General features: G+C 46.2%; 1 protein-coding gene across 1 annotated transcript; it reads right to left on the reverse strand.

Moving 5' to 3' along the window:
• Positions 1-1,662: 1,662 nt before the first annotated feature.
• On the reverse strand, positions 1,663-2,755 carry LOC125519585 (uncharacterized). The gene has a single exon (XM_048684362.2). It carries the CDS (start codon positions 2,519-2,521, stop codon positions 1,865-1,867), a length of 657 nt encoding a protein of 218 aa, XP_048540319.1. The 5' UTR covers positions 2,522-2,755; the 3' UTR covers positions 1,663-1,864.
• Between the last annotated feature and the right edge of the window lie 18,597 nt (positions 2,756-21,352).

A 21,352-nucleotide genomic window follows, 5' to 3' on the forward strand; every position in this document is an offset into this window, starting at 1 on the left:
GGGATGGCGGGGCCACCCGCGGCGCCACGCAGTCGCTGGCCGCGGAGAGGGCAATGGCTCGCGCCATGGCCGCCTCGTACCGGGCCACCTCTTCCTTCGCCGCGTCCACCCTGCACCGCTCGTCCTCCTCGCTCTCGCGGTAGACCGTTGCAAGGGCCGCCTGGTAGGCGCCCTCCACCCCCTGGTCCTCCTCGCGGACGACGAGCGGGGGCTGCGGCAGGCTGCAGTCGACCTCGCGCACGCCATGGCGCCTCGCCTCCTCGTGCTCGAGGCGAACCACCGCTTCCAGTTCGGCGAGTCGATGGCGTAGGTGTCACCGCGGCGCTGCTCCAGCGTCAGCAGCGCCCGCCGGCGCCGCAGCTCCTCCGCGTGCGCCCTAGCCGACCGCGGCGCCACCGGCACTGGGATGCTCTCTGGATTCAGATGCCACTCGTGCGGCAGAGTGAGGTCGGGGTACGACAGAGGCACGCTGTGCTACCAGTGCCACTCTGCCTGGTGCACTGGCACGTTCACGCGCTGCCTCTGCCGGCGAGCCGGTGCTGGAGGAGGCGGGAGGAGCTCCGATGGAAAAGGGACAGCGGAGGCCTTGCTGCTGCCGGCGCCGGAGAAGAGCCCCATCTCGCTGTGGTGGTGGTGGCTAGGGTTTGTTGGCGACGGAGGAGCAGAGTTGGCTAGATGTGGACGGCGAGTTTGGATGAGGACGGTCCCGCCGCACGGTCGGCTTAAAAAGGACGACCGCCGTCGCTGACGCGTGGGCCCATGGTCATAAATTAAGCTGACCGCGTGGACAGCGGGTAGTTGGACGGCCCCCGAGAAGACGCGCATGGCGTCCGTTCCGCGTTCGCGTCGACCTATTTGTGGCATAAATTTGGACCGCAAATGCGTCGGCGCGGACGCGAACCGAACGTGATTTGGATTTAGATCGACGCGTTGGGCCGTCACTTTTGTTCATGCCTACCCAAACAGATGCAGACGGATGAAATGTGTCGCTTCTTTGGAGTTGCTCTAAATTTCTCAAAAAATCATTCGTACTGTGAAGTTTTTCTTACTGACGATGCGTCTGTCCTAATCCACAGAACGATCTATAGCGTGCTGTGTGCATAGGTAAGTATTCGTCGTACTTCGAAATTTTATTCCAGTTTTCTCTAGAAGTCATCATTTCTCAATCAGAATTAATCTAAAATGCCCCACAAAAATAATAATTAATCCAAAGCTGTTGTATAAACTATAAACCATTCTCTATTTTTTAGTTTTTGTACAAACCATTCTACTGGTAAAAAAGGAAGCTATGATGTATCTTGTACGGCTCAGGCAAGGGAAGGGTGATATCAGCGGTGTATATTCGATTCACTCTGTTTGTAGTAGTGTCGCTAGGTGGTCTGCATATCTCAATGTATTTTTTGGTGTTTGTTATACTATCATGATTGATGATAAATAGATAAAAAATTCTCTAAAAAGACATATGAAAGTATTATGTAAACTATATAAACTATAAAAACAACTCGCAAGGAATGACAATACTTTATTGTATAGTAAATAGACTGAAAATATTCATTTGCATTACCTCACTCTTCATTAGGCTGGACAACAAGAACACATATTTGCAGTACACAAGCCTGACACGACCAAGTAACCGTATACATGCGCGTATATACGGTTGCATATACAAATACACCACCACATAATATTACTCGTTATGTTTACACTTTTCTTCCTTGCCATGCATGACATGGAAATGACACGTACGTAACGCAGGTCAAGTACATTTATACTAGCACAAAATGCAAACCACACCCCGGGTATTTAGAAAATTAAACATGCCACACTGCTACTTTCTGTAGCCAGGACAGGGCTCCTGTCCTCTCTAGGCCATCGCGCTGGTGGCTCGGCCGCCGGGCTTGTGGCCCACGACGGTGGCCAGCGCGTTCCGGACGGCCACGGCGACGCCGCAGCCCTTCACCACCCTCCTGTCGCACTCTCGGTCCGTCCCGAAGCAGCTCGACGGCGCCGCCGCATCCTCGAAGACGTCGCCGGCCGAGAACGCTCGTCGGTGGGCGCCTGCGGAGCCCCGTGCAGCGAAGGGCGAAGACTGCACCGTGAACACCGGCGACATGGACGATGCGGTGGACGACGAGGACGACCAGGAGATGGAGGAGGAGGAGCACGGCGACGTCCTGCGCCGGGGCCTCCGGAAGAGGGCGATGACGCCGCCGGGCCAGCGCCTCCCGGACCCGCCGGCGCCGCCCCTCTTGGAGCCGCCCTTGCCGCCGGCCGCGTAGTAGGAGGGCGGCGGCGTGAGAGGCGGGAGCGCGGCGGCGGAGGGCGAGCTCTTGGGCGTGCCCGGCTGCGACTCCCACAGGAAGGGCACGGAGCCGGCCGAGGCGACGCCGTAGTACACCCGGAAGGACGGGACGGCGATGGCTACGTCCTTGGACAGCATCCTGGAGTAGAGCTTGGTGCTCCCCTGCTGCTGATTGACGCGTTTGTCCGGCCTCTCCTCCTTGCGCGTGGTGCTCGCCATGGCCGGCAGGAACGACGCTGATCTCTCCCTAGCTAGCTGCTTCTTGGCTACTGGAGTACGTACTAGTGTACTACCCAATTAGAGAGAGGGGTAGCTAGAGAGAGAGAGAGAGAAAGAGAGAGAGAGAGAGAGAGAAAAGGGGTGTGTAAAGGGAAGGAAGGAAGGAAGGGAAGAAGGTGCGAGCCAGTTGAGAAGGAGAGGCTGCAGGGCAGTGGCACTGGCATCTAGCCAGCTATGGCAATTATATATCGCCGGGGTGGGTAGATCAGCTAGATGCCGGCCATGCTCCGCCGGGGCCCAGTGTTCCGGCTTCGACCCTGGAAAAGAACGGTCACGATCGCCATTCGTGTCGACCGTGGTTTATATCTGAGTGAATTGAGTTTAGTTTCGACTAGATATTATGTATGTCACCAGCTGCAGGTCTACACTAGTTATTCGATCCTACTGTTATTTTCAAGAGTTGCACTTTTTTTTAACACCTATTAGCCTACGAATATCCGGTGCACTTGACACAACGCTATCATCAACCATTTTTTAAAACATACTTTCTCTCGTCCCATAATATAAGAATGTTTTTGACACTATAGGACGGAGAGAATAGTATAGATGCAGACATTTATACATACGCACAAACACTTATTCCTATGAAACACACACATTCTACCTCTATGAACGTCTTCGAAAAACTGAGCCGACATACACATCAACCATTCTAGGTCATGGCGGCTCCAGGAATTTGCAACCGGGTATTCATCTGTATTCATTTTGCCAAAATCATTGTTGTTTTTCAAAAAATATCACTGTTTTGCCAATATTAATAGGTGTTCACATTAAGACCCAAGAATACCCCTAGTGCCGCCCCCTAGATAACTTAATTACTGATGAATGCATGTCATTCAACCATTGATAGTAATGTAGTAGTACATGTGAAGCATATATATAAGGGCTCACACGAAAAAACATTAATTTGTCATGGATATACTTTAGTACTCCCTCCGTTCCCAAATACTTGTCTTTCTAGGCATTTCAACTGGACACAACATACGGATGCATGTAGACATATTTTAGACTGTAGATTCATTCATTTTGCTCCGTATGTAGTCACTTGTTGAAATTTCTAGAAAAATAAATATTTGGGAACGGAGGGAGTAGAAAATTAAAAGTTTATATGTTTCAAAGAGATCTATTGCCGACCGATCTGTCTACCTCGTGCTGATCTCTGCCCCGGGAGAGAAAGAGAGAGTGGCATAAGAGACGAGCTGACCTTTGCCGTTGTCCAACAAGCATTTGACACGGCATTGCTGGTGGACATAATTAAAGGTTATTGCGTGCATATGCAAACAGGGACATGCATGCATACATGGCGGCCCGCTTACGTAATGATCCTGGTATAAGATAAACTCCAAAATGAGAAGATGATGAAACCCCATCAAAGATATTTACTCTCCACTTTGGTTCCTGGAGAAACAGTCCACTATTTTTATCGCTAACCTTAGCCAAAGAAACAGGCATTCCAAACTCGATTATTTAGTAAATCAGCAGTTTTTGGCTTCACTTCTACTCCCTCCGTTCCTAAAAACTTGTCTTTCTAGACATTTCAAATGACTACTACATACGGATGTATGTAGACATATTTTAAAGTGTAGATTCACTCATTTTGCTTCATATGTAGTCACTTGTTGAAATGCCTAGAAAGACGAGTATTTAGAAACGGAGGGAGTATACGTGTTTATCATGCAATCATGTTAGTGTTTTGTTAGCCCACTCTATCTCTACTCATTTTGTACTTAAAAAGAACGTAAGATTTTCGTTTCGCTCTTTTTTTGTCCAACCTCTCTATGTATGTTCTCTCATCCTCCCTGTTTCAATCTTTACACCTCCTATCTTTGGAGTTATTTCCCACTGTTTTTCATGAAAACCATCTTAACTGATCCACGTCTTATTATTACACCAAATAGAATCATGTTTTCTACTGTAAACCAATGTGAGCTTACGAAATAAAATCAATTTTTTTATACAGAATCAAATTAGCAATCCACCTTTGGTTCCTGGAGAAAAATCCACCTTTTTTATTTTTATCGCTAACCTTAGACAAAGAAACTGACATATGTAACTCCATTGTTTAACCAGGAACGTCGGTTAGAAGAAATGGTACAATTAATAAATCAATAGTTTTTGACATCACTTTAATACATGTTTATCGTGCAATCATGTTAGTGTTTTCTTAGCCCACTCTATTCTTATAAAAAAATAAAAAGAGCGTACGATTTTTGTTTCGCTCTTTTTTTCAAACCTCTCTCCTCCTCACCCTCTTCCCAGTTTTGATTTTTTTTACCCTTTTTTCTTAGCCCGCTTAGCTTCCGTGCCCAGAAAGACTTCGACTATACTATAAAAAAAGAGCTAGATGATCTGTTATCAAGTGAGTAGAAAGGCAGGTCTAGAATGCCGTTGGTAGGCCTAAGTCCCTCACCTAGAGTCATCATCGGATTTGTCAGGAATTGCAAGAAACCACCACATTTGCGGCTAGATTTACAGGAAACTATCAACTCGTTAATCTGTTGCAAAAGACACCAAAAAATCTGTTAAGTCATTGCAAAAAGCACCGATCAAATGATTTGATCCGTTTAATCACTTTCTTACAAGTGGGTCCAGATTGTAAGGAATTGATTTAACAAAAAAAATAACACATACACCCCTAGATTAAAAAAACAAAAGCAATCAGCCCCCGGTGGAACACGGACGCCCTGTCCACTCCGCGCTGCTGCCCTCGTCGAGGAGGCGGCCAGCCTCGTCGGCGACGGAGAGGGCCACGCCTCGGGGGAGGACGAGGAGGCGGCCGGCGTCCACGACTGCACTGCGAACCGCCTCCATAGCACGCGGGTCGTGATGGCGACGCCCTCCGGCAGCCCCGCGCCTCCGCCGCCGCGCTGTTGCAGGAGCCTGTGCTGCGCGCCACCGCGCCGCTTGCGCTGCTCGCGCCCGAGCTGAGCGCGGATGCGTTTTGCATCCTGCCATGGCGGCTCGCCTTTGCTTGCTCCCGCGTCTTCGCGCCGCTTCCGCTGCTTGCGCTCGAGCTGAGCGCGGCCAGCGCGGCTTGCCTTCGCGCCGCCATGCCGCTGTAGGAGCCTGTGCTGAGCGCCGCTTCCACCGCTCGTGCTCAACCTGAGCGCGGCTGCGCTTTGTGTCCAGACACGGCGGCTCGCCTCTGATTGCTCCCGCGCCACCGCGCTCGCGGCCGCACCGCCGTCTCGCGGTCGCGCCGCCGCTGCTGCTCGTGGCCGTGTCGCCGCGCTTCCGCCGCTGCTCGCACTGCTCGCCCAGGTCACGGCGGCGCTGGCCTCCGGTCCCGATTGGATCAGCGAGGAGCGGGCTCGAGCGCGCCGAGGCGCTGGCCGGCGCGTGCGTGTGGGGGCAGGGTGGGGGTCTGATTGCTTTTGATTTTTAGATCCAGGGATGTGTGTGTTATTTTTTTGCTATGTCAACTTCTTACAATTTGGCCCAACTTGTAAGAAAGTGATTAAACGGGCCAAATCATCCGATCAGTGCTTTTTGCAACGACTTAACAGATTTTCCGGTGTTTTCTGCAACGGATTAACGAGTTGATGGTTTCCTGCAAACCTAGCCGCAAATGTGGTGGTTTTTTGCAATTGACTCACCTACAGGAGTCGAAAATGAAGTAGGTCCAGGTATGATCAAGCCCTGTCGTGAGCCAGTGCTTGAACCGTGGTTGAGACTGCTGATGCCTCTTAGATTAGCGAATAGACCCCCCTAGGATTGTTGGCCTAAGCGCCCTCTTGGACTCGAAAGATTAGTGGGTGTAGGCTTCGGTGGAGTTCCAGACCTGGCCCACCTCTTATCTTTGTTTTGTTTCAAGGCTGGCTAGGAGTCAGGTGACTGAATTTAGATTTTGGGTCAATCAATTTTTATTTCTTTAATAAAAATGACATTCCTATTCCAGTTTATTGGGCTGATTTCTTCACTGCCAAACTGCTATCGCCAGGGGATTTTGATTGGGCAAAAGGCATATTACAGTCCAAATTATGGCAGCTAATTCAAGAGGGCAGTGTTGCTGGAGAAGTCAGACAATTGGTAATCCCAAATGCCTGCCCATCAAGGGATCACCCCCACTTGCTATCTTTTTTTAGCGGGATAGGCTATCACTCAAGGTTACTCTACTGCACAAACCCTTAGATCAACTCCTATTACACACGTTGAGCATTTTAGTACCTCTGTTGTGCACCTGAAGAGAAAATAGAACAAGACCCCAATTCTAGTTACAGAAGTCAGAAGGAGTGATAGGCTCAAGCTTCTTGCAAAGGGATGCAAGGGAAAGACATGTATTGATAGAAATTGTCTTGCATGTGCTCCTCGTGCCGCTGCATTAAATAAAAAGGTGGTGAAATGTCTGCATGAAAAATTTGGAATGGCTGAGAGCAAGCCAACAGGTATGAAGAGGCAAAAGATCTCCACCAAAAATCTGATGATGATGTAAAGAGCAATAAAAACACAAAAAAAATGCAAAGAAGAAGTATAGGACTAGGAAGATGGCCTTTTAGGTTGCAGTTTGCAATGGCTATAACATTCAGATGCCCTGCTCTTTTGCTTTTCAATACTTATTTGTAATTCAGACAACTATGATCTTTATCGAGACTACTCCAGTATTTATCCTGAATGTAATAACCTTATTCAGTTTCTGTTGTGTTTTGGTCTTGCCTAGTCCCTCTCAGGCAAGCATATTTCAAGTTCACTGTTGGGACCCGATGTTCTATGCATTCCCCATTTATCTAGATTTATTAGAATAAAACAGAGGCGCTCCGTTGATTATCCGAGGACCAAGCAATCACGCGAGCACGACACTGAGATTTGTTAACGAGGTTCATCATCATGGCTACATCCCCGGAGCATGACTACGGGCGCTCCTCCCCATGACACCGTCACAATACCGCACCCCGGCCGCCCGGGCGCCGGCACACGCTGCCGGCTCCCCCGCGTGCCTGTGCTATTATGTCGGCATAGGTTACATCGTGTGTCTACCCTCGTTATATATGAGAAGCCTAGGATACAAGTGTCCTATTAGGACACAACTCCTACCCTGTCTACACACAGTCCAAAACTAAGTCCAACTGTAACCTACCTTGTACAATAATATTCGACATAATTCTAACAAATTCCACCTTGGCGAATATTCTTCACCACCTTGAATTCGTCCGTGCGTCGAACCTCCATGTACATTGGACTTGAGATACACCATGAGCACCGCTGCTACTCCCAGACTCCATGTGACTCCACCTGCAACTGTAGTCCCTTTTCGTCTTCATCACAGTCAACACTCGAGCAAAAATTAAGTTCCTCGTTACTCTACTTTGTGCTCCCAACTTCCGGAGTATCCGCTCAACGCCATCACACACCAATCATTAATCTGCGTGAAAATGAACAACTCACATATTGGGTGTCACATATAAGAGTTACCTGAACTCAACATCACCGCTCTTTCATGACCGTCTGTCTGAAACTTGAAGGAATTTCACCGTCGCTCTGTGTCACTTTGAGTCAAATTCACAGTTGTCTCATCCTTTTTTTCCCGAATAGTCTCTGACATGTCCCATAGCTATAGCACTCTGCCTCCTTCTGCCTTGTCATCCGCACTTTGCCATGTGCACTGAACACCACAGAATATACGGCCATGTACTCTCTCAGCTTTTGACAATTTCAGACCCTCCGCCACTTTCTCAGATTCTCCATGGTCAACTCCTGTCCATCTTCCGGCACCGATAGACCCAGTCACCAACTTGAATCCGGTACTCGTCAACACTGCTTCAGCACCCCCTGCACACTTTGTCTAACAACATATCTGACCACCGGTGCCCTGGCCTGTCGCTATGTCCCGTGCTTACCGCACGCCTCGCCGCTATCACCGCGTCGAGCCTCTACTGTCCTGGTCGAGTCTCCCGGGCCGCGAACCCACACCACTCAAACCCCTACTGCAGAGAACCACCGATCATCACCGACTGATGCCGAGTATCACGTCTCCATCAGACCACTGGTACCCAGTCCGATCCACGTGTCTCTCGCTATCCTGCCGAAATAGGCTTCGACTCTCCGAATTCTTACGCCGTAGCCCCTCCATCAGCTCGGAGTGAAGTCGTCCATCAGACTCCAGCTCCACCTTCAACATGACTCCATGGTAGATGATCAGTCCACCCTCGCGCCCCGTCGACTTCAAGCTCTCTCATGTGTGCACTGCCTTGAATCAACCCTGCGCCATAGTCTTGTCGAAGCCGCACAAGCCCTCGGGCCCGCACCACGTGTTTCCACGCCCCAGAAGTCGGTCACCATCAGCATCACGCTCCTATGTCGTCGTCGCTGAAATCACCGCCGTCTTCTGCTTTGACCAACATCCCCGTCGATCCGTCGGACAGTCTAGTCCGACCCAGCCGAAGTTATCCGACTGCAATCATGCTCCACCCCGCATCTTGTCCGCCCGCACGTCTCAGTGCATTGCTTGACGCCCTGTGTCTGCATGATCCCTCACGACGCGCTTCAGGTTCCACAAGCCTTATACGCACGTCGCCAGTTTACTGTCGTCTCTGTCGTAGGACGTTCTAACTGACCAAAAGCCATCAGTCCGACCATGCCCCACCAGTTGTTCTCCTGCCGTGTGGCTCTCCGATCACCCGCTGCTCACCTAATGGCTTCTCTCGCTAAAACCATCAGGACTCGCACGACTCTGTATTTGTTTGTCCACGTCGTCCATGCTCTACGGCCCTGACAACACTTGCAAACCTAACTCTGCCGATTGTCGTAGTCCCCTGAGCAAGCTGATCATGCCAACACCATCTAAACTATACAGGAACCATCCCTGCTGCCCATGACACCTTGATTTTCCTTGTAATTGTCTAGAACCACGAGAATATAATCACAATCCAACAGCCAACACCAGTCCTCCTCTTACACATCACGTATCTTCCTGATGCATGCACTCCATGTACTTTTGACTAGCACAAACAACATCAAATACATAACGTGTCCTAGATCCTGCCCTTGACTTTTGATTGCTCTTTTCCTTTTAACAAATCTCCTGTCACCTGCATGCACCGAAGCTCCTTCTGTAGACCTGTAGCGACCAAAGCTGCTCCCTCATCGACCTCCTGCGTGTCTAGCTTGCTGCGCCTGGGCCATCTGAGTGCCATGGGCCTGCTGCTGCATCTAGCCCAGCCCCAGCCTCCAACGAGCGATCGGCGTGGAAAGCACGCTAGCTCGCCGACCACGCGTGTGTCGAGCCTCGCGAGCCGCCTTCCTGCTGCCGCTGGCTGTACGTGTTCCGCTCGGATCCTGCCACCTCGAACACAGCTACCGCCGCACGCACTTTCGATCTTTTGCAACTTCTAATCTCGCCGACTCTACCGTGAACTGCTTCTCTGATTCCGATTGCTTTATACGCGTCGATCTCCGATCGCTGCTGCACGTACGCCGTACCTCCACAGCCGCCGGTCTTCGTCGCTCTCCTCTAAATCAACGATCCGCAACCTTCAGACCTTGCAACCTTGTTCATGATACCACTTGTTAGAATAAAACCGAGGCGCTCTGTTGATCATCCGAGGACCAAGCAATCACACGAGCACGACACCGAGATTTGTTAACGAGGTTCACCATCATGGCTACATCCCCGGGGCATGACTACGGGCGCTCCTCCCCACGACACCGTCACAATACCGCACCCCGGCCGCCCGGGCGCCGGCACACACCGCCGGCTCCCCCGCGTGCCTGTGCTATTATGTTGGCATAGGTTACATCGTGTGTCTACCCTCGTTATATATAAGAGGCCTAGGATACAAGTGTCCTATTAGGACACAACTCCTACCCTGTCTACACACAGTCCAAAATCAAGTCCAACTGTAACCTACCTTGTACAATAATATTCGACATAATTCTAACAAGATTTATACAAATGACCAGACAATCTTGGAAAGTATTGAACTAAAATATCCAGGGTATCAATTCCCCAAATAGATGGGTTCACATTCAGAATAAAATTAATGAAAGTTGCTGCATTGTAGTATGTTTTTATGAGACTAAAAAAGAGCACATTGGCATGACTTTTCTTAGAAATTTCAGTCCTGCAAGATTTGATCAATTTGCTTTTCTGGCCTGAGTGGGTAGGTCAGGAGGTCTCTTAACTATCTGGTGCTCATCTCATTTCAAGGGTGAGGTTCTGTTCCAGAATGAGTATGCTTTATCAGTAGGACTTCAATCCACTAGATGTGAAAATTACTGGACTTTAACCTATTTATGTTCCATGTCAAGATGACAAAAAATTTGAATTCCTACATTGGTTGGATGGCATTGAAATTCCTGATGAGGCTGATTAGGTAACGTTGGGAGGTTTCAATTGATAAGAAGTTTTGAGGATAGAAGTAAACCTGGGGGGAATATAAATGAAATGCTTTTGTTTAATGCAGATATCAGTAAGCTTATTTGGGTGGATATCCCCTTGAAAGGGAGAAAGTTCACATGGAGTAACATGCAGTCCATCCCTTTGCCTAGGAAATTGGACCAGTTCTTCACTTCACCTACTTGGACTACGTCTTACCCAAACACACTAGCTTTCAATCTAGCCATGACTGTTTCTGGCCACGTCCCATGTGTCATTCATATTCAGATTAACATGCCTAAAAGTAACTTGTTCATATTTGAGAATAGATGGATGGAACATGATCAATTTCTCCCTCTAGTTGAGGCTGTTTGGACATAGAGTATCCACTTTGTTGATGCTGCTAAGAGAACCAATGCCAAAATGAAGACTATCAGAAAGAGTCTCAAGACTTGGTCTAGGACACTTTCCAACCCGAAACATGACATATCATATGCCAATTATTTAATTGCATTTTTGGATAGCACTGGAAATCAATAGATCTAGATGCCATTGAATCTACACTAAGATTGGATCTTAAGGCTCACCTGCTCCTCCTTTTGAAGCAACAAAAGATTTACTAACAGCAAAGGAAAAAATTAAATGGGTAACTTTGGGCATTGAGAACTCCTAGTTTTTTCCTGTGTTGGCTACTATTTAGAACAGATCAATTGCATTACTTCCTTCACTACTGAGGATGGCTCAGTAGTATTTGAGCATGAAAAGAAGGCCGGAAATCTTCATGATGCTTTCAAAGATGGACTGGGTAAATCTGAATCATTTTGTAGACCCGATGAGCTTCTAAATCTTCTAGAGCCACATCCTAGATTGGATTCCTAGAGCAGCCATTCACACATAAATAAATTGGTGATGTTATCAAGGGATTACCTTCCAACAAATCTCTTGGTCCTGATGGTTTTAACATTGACTTCATCAAGAAATGTTGGCATATTATCAAGAAAGATTTCTATGATCTCTATGATCAGTTTTATAGAGGTGAGCTATGTTCGCAAAGCATTAATAGTAGCTTAATTACCCTCATACCAGAAATGGCTAGGGTAACAAGAGTTAATGATTACAGGCCAATTTCATTGCTCAGCTGCACACTTGCACTATTAAGCTCTTAAGAAAATTGCTAGCAAACAAACTGCAATATATCATTCTAGAGTTGATCCATACCAACCAATATGGATTCATTAAAACTAGGACAATCCGGGATTGTATAGCTTGGGCATATGAATACCTTTTCCAATGCCACCTGAGTAAAAATTCCACTGCTATACTCAAACTAGATTTTGAGAAAGCATTTGACAAAATTGAGCATGGAGGGTTTCACATATCTGTTGTTTTGGTTCAAAATGGTCTGCCTAGAATTCTAAAATAATGTCAACTGACAAATATGTTGTTTTGCTGAATAGTTTAGCAGTCAAGCAATTTATTTTCAAGAGATAGGTTAGGCAAGGAGATCCTATTTCTCCTTTGCTATTTGTGTTAGATGTTGATATCCTCCAAACCATCATTAATAATGCCATGCCGAACAGTGTCATACAACCACCAAATGTTTCAAGATCTTATTCCAATTTCCCAATTTTGTAGTATGCAGATGACACTCTAACCATTATGCAACATGTTGTTGGGAAACCTAGTAGAAAACAAAAAAATGGCCTTACGATCACCCAGGAACAGTATGAAGATGCATTAACGGGTTGGATCAGGTCGTTACTGACTCCGAGTAGAAGCAGAAGTTGACGGGTCGATGTAGATCATACTTGGCGTACCTTGAACCGTAGATGAACGATCTCGCGAACTGCCCATGAGCAGTCCATCGGACGGAAGACCGAAAGCACGACCTCTCTACGAGTTGCAAGCGTACAGTCCTCACGGTCCGGCAGCGCTTTGCCGTCGAGAGCTAATCGTCATCGAAGAATTAAAGGGAGGAGATTAGAACCACAACAATCTTCTAATTATGAGGATTAGAGGATCTAGGTCAAGCTCTAATTGATCAACTAGGACCAACTAGAACTAGAGAACTAGAGGAGGCTCCAAAATTGTGTGGCTAAAAGTGCCCAAAGCCTCTATTATATATAGGTTGGAGGGGAGGAGGGGGTGCCACAAGGAGGGAAGGAATCCCCTCCCCTTGAGCCGTCCAAGGGGGAAAGGAAGAGTCCTTCCCCCACCCCAATTCGGCCACCCTAGGAGGAAAGAGGGGGTGTCTCCCCTATTGGGCCTTAGTGGCCCAATTCTCTATTGGGGAACATAGCAATAATTCAAAAAAATTCCTACATGTCACCAAGATCAATCTAGGAGATGCTAGAAACGAGAGAGAGGGAGTGCATCTTCATACCCTTGAAGATCGCTAAGCGGAAGCGTTACAAGAGCGCGGTTGGTGGAGTCGTACTCGTGGCGATTCAAACCGCGGAAGATCAGATCCAAGCGTCGAACGGACGGCGCCTCCGCATTCAACACACGTACAGCTCGGGGACGTCTCCTCCTTCTTGATCCAGCAAGGGGAGAGGAGAAGTTGAGGGAGAGCTCCGGAAGCACCACGGCGTGGTGGTGGAGCTTGCGGTTCTTCGGCAGGGCTTCACGAAGCACTACGGAGGAGGAGAAGGTGTTAGAGGAGGGAGGGGTTGCGCCAGGGGAAGGGGTGTGGCTACCCTCTCTCTCCCTCACTATATATAGGGGGAAGGGGGTGAAGGAGGTACCCTAGGGTTCCCTAGGGGAGGGGCGGCGCCACAGGGGAAACCCTAGATGGGTTTGGGCGCCCCCACCCCTAGGAAACTTGCCCCCTAAGCCGGGAGGGGCGGCTGTCCTAGGGGAGGCGCCCCCAGCTCTCCAGGTTACGTGAGAGGGGTTGGGAGGGGCGCACAGCCCCTTAGTGAGCTGGTGTGCCCCCTCCCCTTGGCCCATAAGTCCCCCAACGCTTGTCGAGGCCTCCGAAACACCTTTCGGTCACGCTGGTCTTCACCCGGTACTCCCAGAACAATTCCGGACTCCAATACCCTTTGTCCAATATATCAATCTTCACCTCCGGACCATTCCGAAGTTCCTCGTCATGTCCGGGATCTCATCCGGGACTCCGAACAACCTTCGGTAACCACATAATATTTCCCATAACAACTCTAGTGTCACCAAACCTTAAGTGTGTAGACCCTACAGGTTCGGGAACCATGCAGACATGACCGAGACATCTCTCCGGCCAATAACCAATAGCGGGATCTGGATACCCATATTCACTCCCACATGTTCCACAATGATCTCATCGGATGAACCACGATGTCGGTATTCAATCAATCCCGTATACAATTCCCTTTCTCCATCGGTATGTTACTTGCCCGAGATTCATTGTCGGTATCCCTATACCTCGTTCAATCTCGTTACAGGCAAGTCTCTTTACTCGTTCTGTAACGCATGATCCCATGGCTAACTTCTTAGTCACATTGAGCTCATTATGATGATGCATTACCGAGTGGGCCCAGAGATACCTCTCCGTCATACGGAGTGACAAATCCCAGTCTCGATTCATGCCAACCCAACAGACACTTTCGGAGATACCTGTAGTGCACCTTTATAGCCACCTAGTTACGTTCCAATGTTTGATACACCCAAAGCACTCCTACGGTATCTGGGAGTTGCACAATCTCATGGTCTAAGGAAATGATACTTAACATTAGAAAAGCTCTAGCAAACGAACTACACGATCTTGTGCTATGCTTAGGATTGGGTCTTGTCCATTACATCATTCTCCTAATGATGTGATCCCGTTATCAACGACATCTAATGTCCATGGTTAGGAAACCATAACCATCTATTGATCAACGAGCTAGTCAACTAGAGGCTTACTAGGGACATGTTGTGGTCTATGTATTCACACATGTATTATGGTTTCCGGTTAATACAATCATAGCATGAACAATAGACAATTATCATGAACAAGAAAAATATAATAATAACCATTTTATTATTGCCACTAGGGCATATTTCCTACAGTCTCCCACTTGCACTAGAGTCAATAATCGAGTTCACATCGCCATGTGATTAACACTCATAGTTCACATCGCCATGTGACTAATACCCAAAGAGTTTAATAGAGTCAATAATCTAGTTCACACCGCCATGTGATCAACACCCAAGAGTTTACTAGAGTCAATAATCTAGTTCACATCACCATGTGATTAACACTCAATGAGTTCTAGGGTTTGATCATGTTATGCTTACGAGAGAGGTTTTAGTCAACGGGTATGCAACATTCAGATCCGTGTGTTCTTCGCAAATCTCTATTCCATATTGTAGATGTTGCTATTATGCTCCACTTGGAGCTATTCCAAATGGTTGCTCCACTATACGTATCCGGTTTGCTACTCAGAGTCATCCGGATAGGTGTTAAAGCTTGCATCAACATAAACCTTTACGCCGAACTCTTCATCACCTCCATAATCAAGAAACATTTCCTTATTCCTAAGGACAATTTTGACCGCCGTCTAATGATAAACTCCTGGATCACTCTTATACCCCCTTGCCAGACACATGGCAAGGCACAATGCGGTACACATCATGGCATATCGTATAGAGCCTATGGTTAAGGCATAGGGGACGACTTTCATCCTTTCTCTTTCTTCTGCCGTGGTCGAGCTTCAAGTCTTAACTTCACACCTTACAACTTAGGCAAGAACTCCTTCTTTGACTGATCCATCTTGAACTCCTTCAAGATCATGTCAAGGTATGTGCTCTGTGAAAGTCTTATCAGCATCTTGATCTATCTCTATAGATCTTGATACCCAACATGTAAGCAGTTTTACACAGGTCTTTCTTTGAAAAACTCCATTCAAACAACCCTTTATGCTTTCCAGAAATTCTACATCATTTCCGATCAACAATATGTCATCCACATATACCTATCAGAAATGTTGTAGTGCTCCCACTCACTTTCTTGTAAATACAAGTTTCTTGCAAACTTTGTATAAACCTAGAAAGGTTTGATCACCTCATCAGAGCATATGATCCAACTCTGAGATGCTTGCTCCAGTCCATAGAAGGATCGCTGGAGTTTGCATACCTTTTAGCATCCTTAGGGTTGACAAAAACCTTTTGGTTGTCGCACATACAGCCTTTCCTCATGGAAACCGTCAAGGAAACTTTGTTTTGACATCCATCTACCTGATTTCGTAAACGAAAATGCAGCAACTGCTAACATAGTTCTAACAGACTTTAGCATCGCTATGATTGAGAGAGTCTCATCATAGTCAACTCCTTGAACTTGTCGGAAACTTCTTTGAGACAAGTCGAGCTTCACAAATGGTGAAATTACCATCAGTGTCTGTCTTCTTCTTAAAGATCTGTTTATTCTCAATGGCTTTCCGTTCATCGGGCAAGTCCACCAAAGTCACAACTTTGTTCTCATACATGGATCCTATCTCGGATTTCATGGCTTCCAGCCATTTGTTGGAATCCGGGCCTACCATCGCTTCTTCATAGCTCATAGGTTCATTGTTGTCCAACAACATGACCTTTAAGACAGGGTTACCACTGAGAAGTTGTACACACCCTTGTCGACCTACGAGGTTAGATAGTAATTTGATCTGAAGCTTCATGATCATCATCATTAGCTTTCTCTTCGACTAACGTAGTTGCCACAGAAACATCTTTCTGTGCTACGCTACTCTCTGGTTGAAGTGAAGGTTCAACAACCTCATCAAGTTCTATCTTCCTCCCACTCAATTCTTTCGAGAGAAACTCTTTCTCGAGAAAGGACCTGTTCATAGCAACAAACACTTTGCCCTCAGATCTGAGATAGAAGGTATACCCAATCGTCTTGTTTGTGTATTCTATGAAGACACAATTTTCCATTTTGGGTTCGAGCTTTTCTGGCCGAAGCCTATCGACATAAGCATCGTAGCCCCAAATCTTAAGAAACAACAGCTTAGGTTTCTTGCCAAACCATAGTTCATACGGTGTCGTCTCCATGGACTTAGATGGTGCCCTATTTAAAGTGAATGTAATTGTCTCTAATGCATAACCCCAAAATTATAGCGGTAGATCGCTAAGAGACATCCTAGATCGCACCATATCCAATAAGGTTCGATTACGACGTTCGGACACACCATTACGCTATGGTGTTCCAGGCGGCGTCAACTTGAAACGGTTCCACCTTGTCTTTAGTGATTGCCAAACTCATAACTCAGATACTCTTCCCTTGATCAAATCATAGGAACTTGATATTCTTGTTACGATGATTCTCAACTTCACTCCGAAATTGCTTGAACTTTTCAAATGTTTCAGACTTATGCTTCATTAAGTAAATATACCTGTCGGTGTCAAAACCGGCGGATCTCGGGTAGGGGGTCCCGAACTGTGCGTCTAGGCGGATGGTAACAGGAGGCAGGGGACACGAAGTTTTACCCAGGTTCGGGCCCTCTTGATGGAGGTAAAACCCTACGTCTTGCTTGATTAATATTGATGATATGGGTAGTACAAGAGTAGATCTACCGCGAGATCAGAGAGGCTAAACCCTAGAAGCTAGCCTATGGTATGATTGTATGTTGTTCTACGGACTAAAACCCTCCGGTTTATATAGACACCGGAGAGGGCTAGGGTTACACAAGGTCGGTTACAAAGGAGGAGATATGCATATCCGTATTGCCTAGCTTGCCTTCCACGCCAAGTGATAACCCACAAGTATAGGGGATCGCAACAGCTTTCAAGGGAAGAGTATTCAACCCAAATTTATTGATTAGACACAAGGGGAGCCAAAGAATATTCTGAGCCAAAGAATATTCTCAAGTATTAGCAGCTGAGTTGTCAATTCAACCACACCTGGAAACTTAGTATCTGCAGCAAAGTGTTTAGTAGCAAAGTAATATGATAGTAGTGGTAGCGGCAACAAAAGTAAAGACAACAAAAGTAATGTTTTTGGTATTTTGTAGTGATTGTAACAGTAGCAACGGAAAAGTAAATAAGCGAGAACCAGTATATGGAAAACTCGTAGGCACCGAATCAGTGATGGATAATTATGCCGGATGCGGTTCATCATGTAACAGTCATAACATAGAGTGACACAAAACTAGCTCCAATTCGTCAATGTAATGTAGGCATGTATTCCGTATATAGTCATACGTGCTTATGGAAAAGAACTTGCATGACATCTTTTGTCCTACCCTCCCGTGGCAGCGGGGTCCTATTGGAAACTAAGGGATATTAAGGCCTCCTTATAATAGAGAACCAGAACAAAGCATTAGCACATAGTGAATACATGAACTCCTCAAACTGTGGTCATCATCGGGAGTGGTCCCGATTATTGTCACTTCGGGGTTGCCGGATCATAACACATAGTAGGTGACTATAGACTTGCAAGATAGGATCAAGAACTCACATATATTCATGAAAACATAATAGGTTCAGATCTGAAATCATGGCACTCGGTCCCTAGTGACAAGCATTAAGCATAGCAAAGTCATAGCAACATCAATCTCAGAACATAATGGATACTAGGGATCAAACCCTAACAAAACTAACTCGATTACATGATAAATCTCATCCAACCCATCACCGTCCAGCAAACCTACGATGGAATTACTCACGCACGACGGTGAGCATCATGAAATTGGTGATGGAGGATGGTTGATGATGACGACGGCGACGAATCCCCCTCTCCGGAGCCCCGAACGAACTCTAGATCAGCCCTCCTGAGAGGTTTTAGGGCATGGCGGCGGCTCCGTATCGTAAAACGCGATGATTTCTTCTCTCTGATTTTTTTCTCTTTGAAAGCAAATATATAGAGTTGGAGTTGGCGTCGGAGGGTTTCCAGGGGGCCCACGAGGTAGGGGGGCGCCCCCACCCTCGTGAGAAGGGTGTGGGCCCCCCTGGTCTTCATCTTTGGCGAGGATTTTTTATTGTTTTTTCTAAGATGTTCCGTGGAGTTTCAGGTCATTCCGAGAATATTTGTTTTCTGCACATAAAACAACACCATGGCAATTCTGCTGAAAACAGCGTCAGTCCGGGTTAGTTCGATTCAAATCATACAAGATAGAGTCCAAAACAAGGGCAAAAGTGTTTGGAAAAGTAGATACGACGGAGACGTATCAACTCCCCCCAAGCTTAAACCCTTGCTTGTCCTCAAGCAATTCAGTTGACAAACTAAAAGAAAGAAAGAAAAACTTTTACAAACTTTGTTTGCTCTTGTTGTTGTAACTATGTCAAGCTAGCATTCAAGTTTTCAGCATAAATCATAACTAACCACATTTGCAATAATTCTCAGGTCTCACAATTACTCATATCAATAGCATAATCAACTAGCAAGTCATAATAATAAATCTCGGATGAAAACACTTTCTCAAAACAATCATAATATGATATAACAAGATGGTATCTTGCTAGCCCTTTCTGAGACCGCAAAACATAAATGCAGAGCACCTTTAAAGATCAAGGACTGACTAGACATTGTAATTCATGGTAAAAGAGATCCAATCATAGTCATACCCAACATAAATTAACAGTGATGAATGCAAATGACATCTGTGCTCTCCAGCTAGTTCTTTTTAATAAGAGGGTGATGACTCAACATAAAAGTAAATGGATAGGCCCTTCGCAGAGGGAAGCAGCGATTTGTAGAGGTGCCAGAGCTCGGTTTTGAAATAGAGATAAATTGTATTTTGAGCTATATACTTTCATTGTCAACATAACAACTAAGAGATGGCGATATCTTCCATGCTAAACACATTATAGGCGGTTCCCAAACAGAATGGTAAAGTTTATACTCCCCCTCCACCAACAAGCATCAATCCATGGATTCCTCGAAACAACGAGTGCCTCCAACATACATCAGGTCCCAGGCGGAGTTTTGTTTGCAATTAATTTTGATTTAGTTTGCATAAAGCACGGGACTGGGCATCCCGGTGACCAGCCATTTTCTCGTGAGTGAGGAGCGGAGTCCACTCCTCTTGAGAATAACCCGCCTAACACGGAAGATAAGGACAACCTTTGTTGATACATGAGCTATTCGAGCATACAAAACAGAATGTTTATTTGAAGGTTTAGAGTTTGGCACATACAAATTTACTTGGAACGGCAGGTAGATACCGCATATAGGAAGGTATAGTGGACTCATCTGGAATAACTTTGGGGTTTAAGGGTTTGGATGCACAAGCAGTATTCCCGCTTAGTACAAGTGAAGGCTAGCAAAAGACTGGGAAGCGACCAACTAGAGAGCGACAACAGCCATGTACATGCATTAAAATTAATAAACATTGGATGCAAGCATGAGTAGGATATAATCCACTATGAACATAAATATCATGAAGGCTATGTTGATTTTGTTTCAACTACATGCGTGAACATGTGCCAAGTCAAGTCACTTAAATCATTCAAAGGAGGATACCACCCCATCATACCACATCATAATCATCTCAATAGCATGTTGGCATACAAGGTAAATCATTATAACTCATAGCTAATCAAGCATGGCACAAGCAACTATGATCTCTAATTGTCATTGCAAACATGTTTATTCATAATAAGCTGAATCAAGAACGAGGGACTCATCACATTTACAAAAACAAAAGAGGTCGAGTTCATACCAGCTTTTCTCATCTCAGTCAGTCCATCATATATCATCATAATTGCCTTTCACTTGCACGACCGAATGGTGTGGATAATAATAAGAGTGCACGTGCATTGGACTAAGCTGGAATCTGCGAGCATTCAATAAACAGGAGAAGACAAGGCAATATGGGCTCTTTGGTTAATTCAACAATAATGCATATAAGAGCCACTTCAACAATTTAATTATGGTCTTCTCCTACTGACCCCCAAATAAAAGAAAATAAATAAAACTATTTACACGGGAAAGCTCCCAACAAGCAAAAGAAGAAAGGGAAATATTTTTGGGTTTTCTTTTTAATTACTACTACAGCAGAAAAATAAACTACTACTAATTTTTTTGTTTTTCTTAAGGTTTATTAAACACACAAGAAGAAAACAGGAAAAGGAAAATAAACTAGCACAAATATTACAATGAAAAAGTATGAGCACCAACATCTAGCAATGAGTGTGTGTGAACATAAATGTAATGTCGGTGAGAAATACGTACTCCCCCAAGCTTAGGCTTTTGGCCTAAGTTGGTCTATGGCCACGGCTGGCCTCACAGATATCCATAATAATAGTTGTTGGGGTCGTACTGTGATGAAGAGGAATAGTTGGGATCATACTGTTGTGCACCGGTTATCGCCTGCTGAGATGCAGCGTGGAGTCGAGCTGCCTCCGCTCTCCTCTCGTACTCTTCTGCCTCCTCTCTAGTAATAACATATCTTCCTTTTGTCTGTGAATCAAAGAAGGCAGGAGCGGGGAGAGTAATACGGAAAACACGTCGTTTATCAAAAATTAAACGATATAAGAGAGGTGATTCAGGCCTCTCGACAAACTGATGT

Source organism: Triticum urartu, chromosome 1A, assembly GCF_056163025.1.
Source record: "Triticum urartu cultivar PI428250 chromosome 1A, HENAU_Tu73, whole genome shotgun sequence".
NCBI lineage: Eukaryota > Viridiplantae > Streptophyta > Magnoliopsida > Poales > Poaceae > Triticum > Triticum urartu.

Bases quoted from the DNA above. Each gene is read 5' to 3' on its own strand.
- LOC125519585 (XM_048684362.2), bottom strand. From the start codon at position 2,521: ATGGCGAGCACCACGCGCAAGGAGGAGAGGCCGGACAAACGCGTCAAT.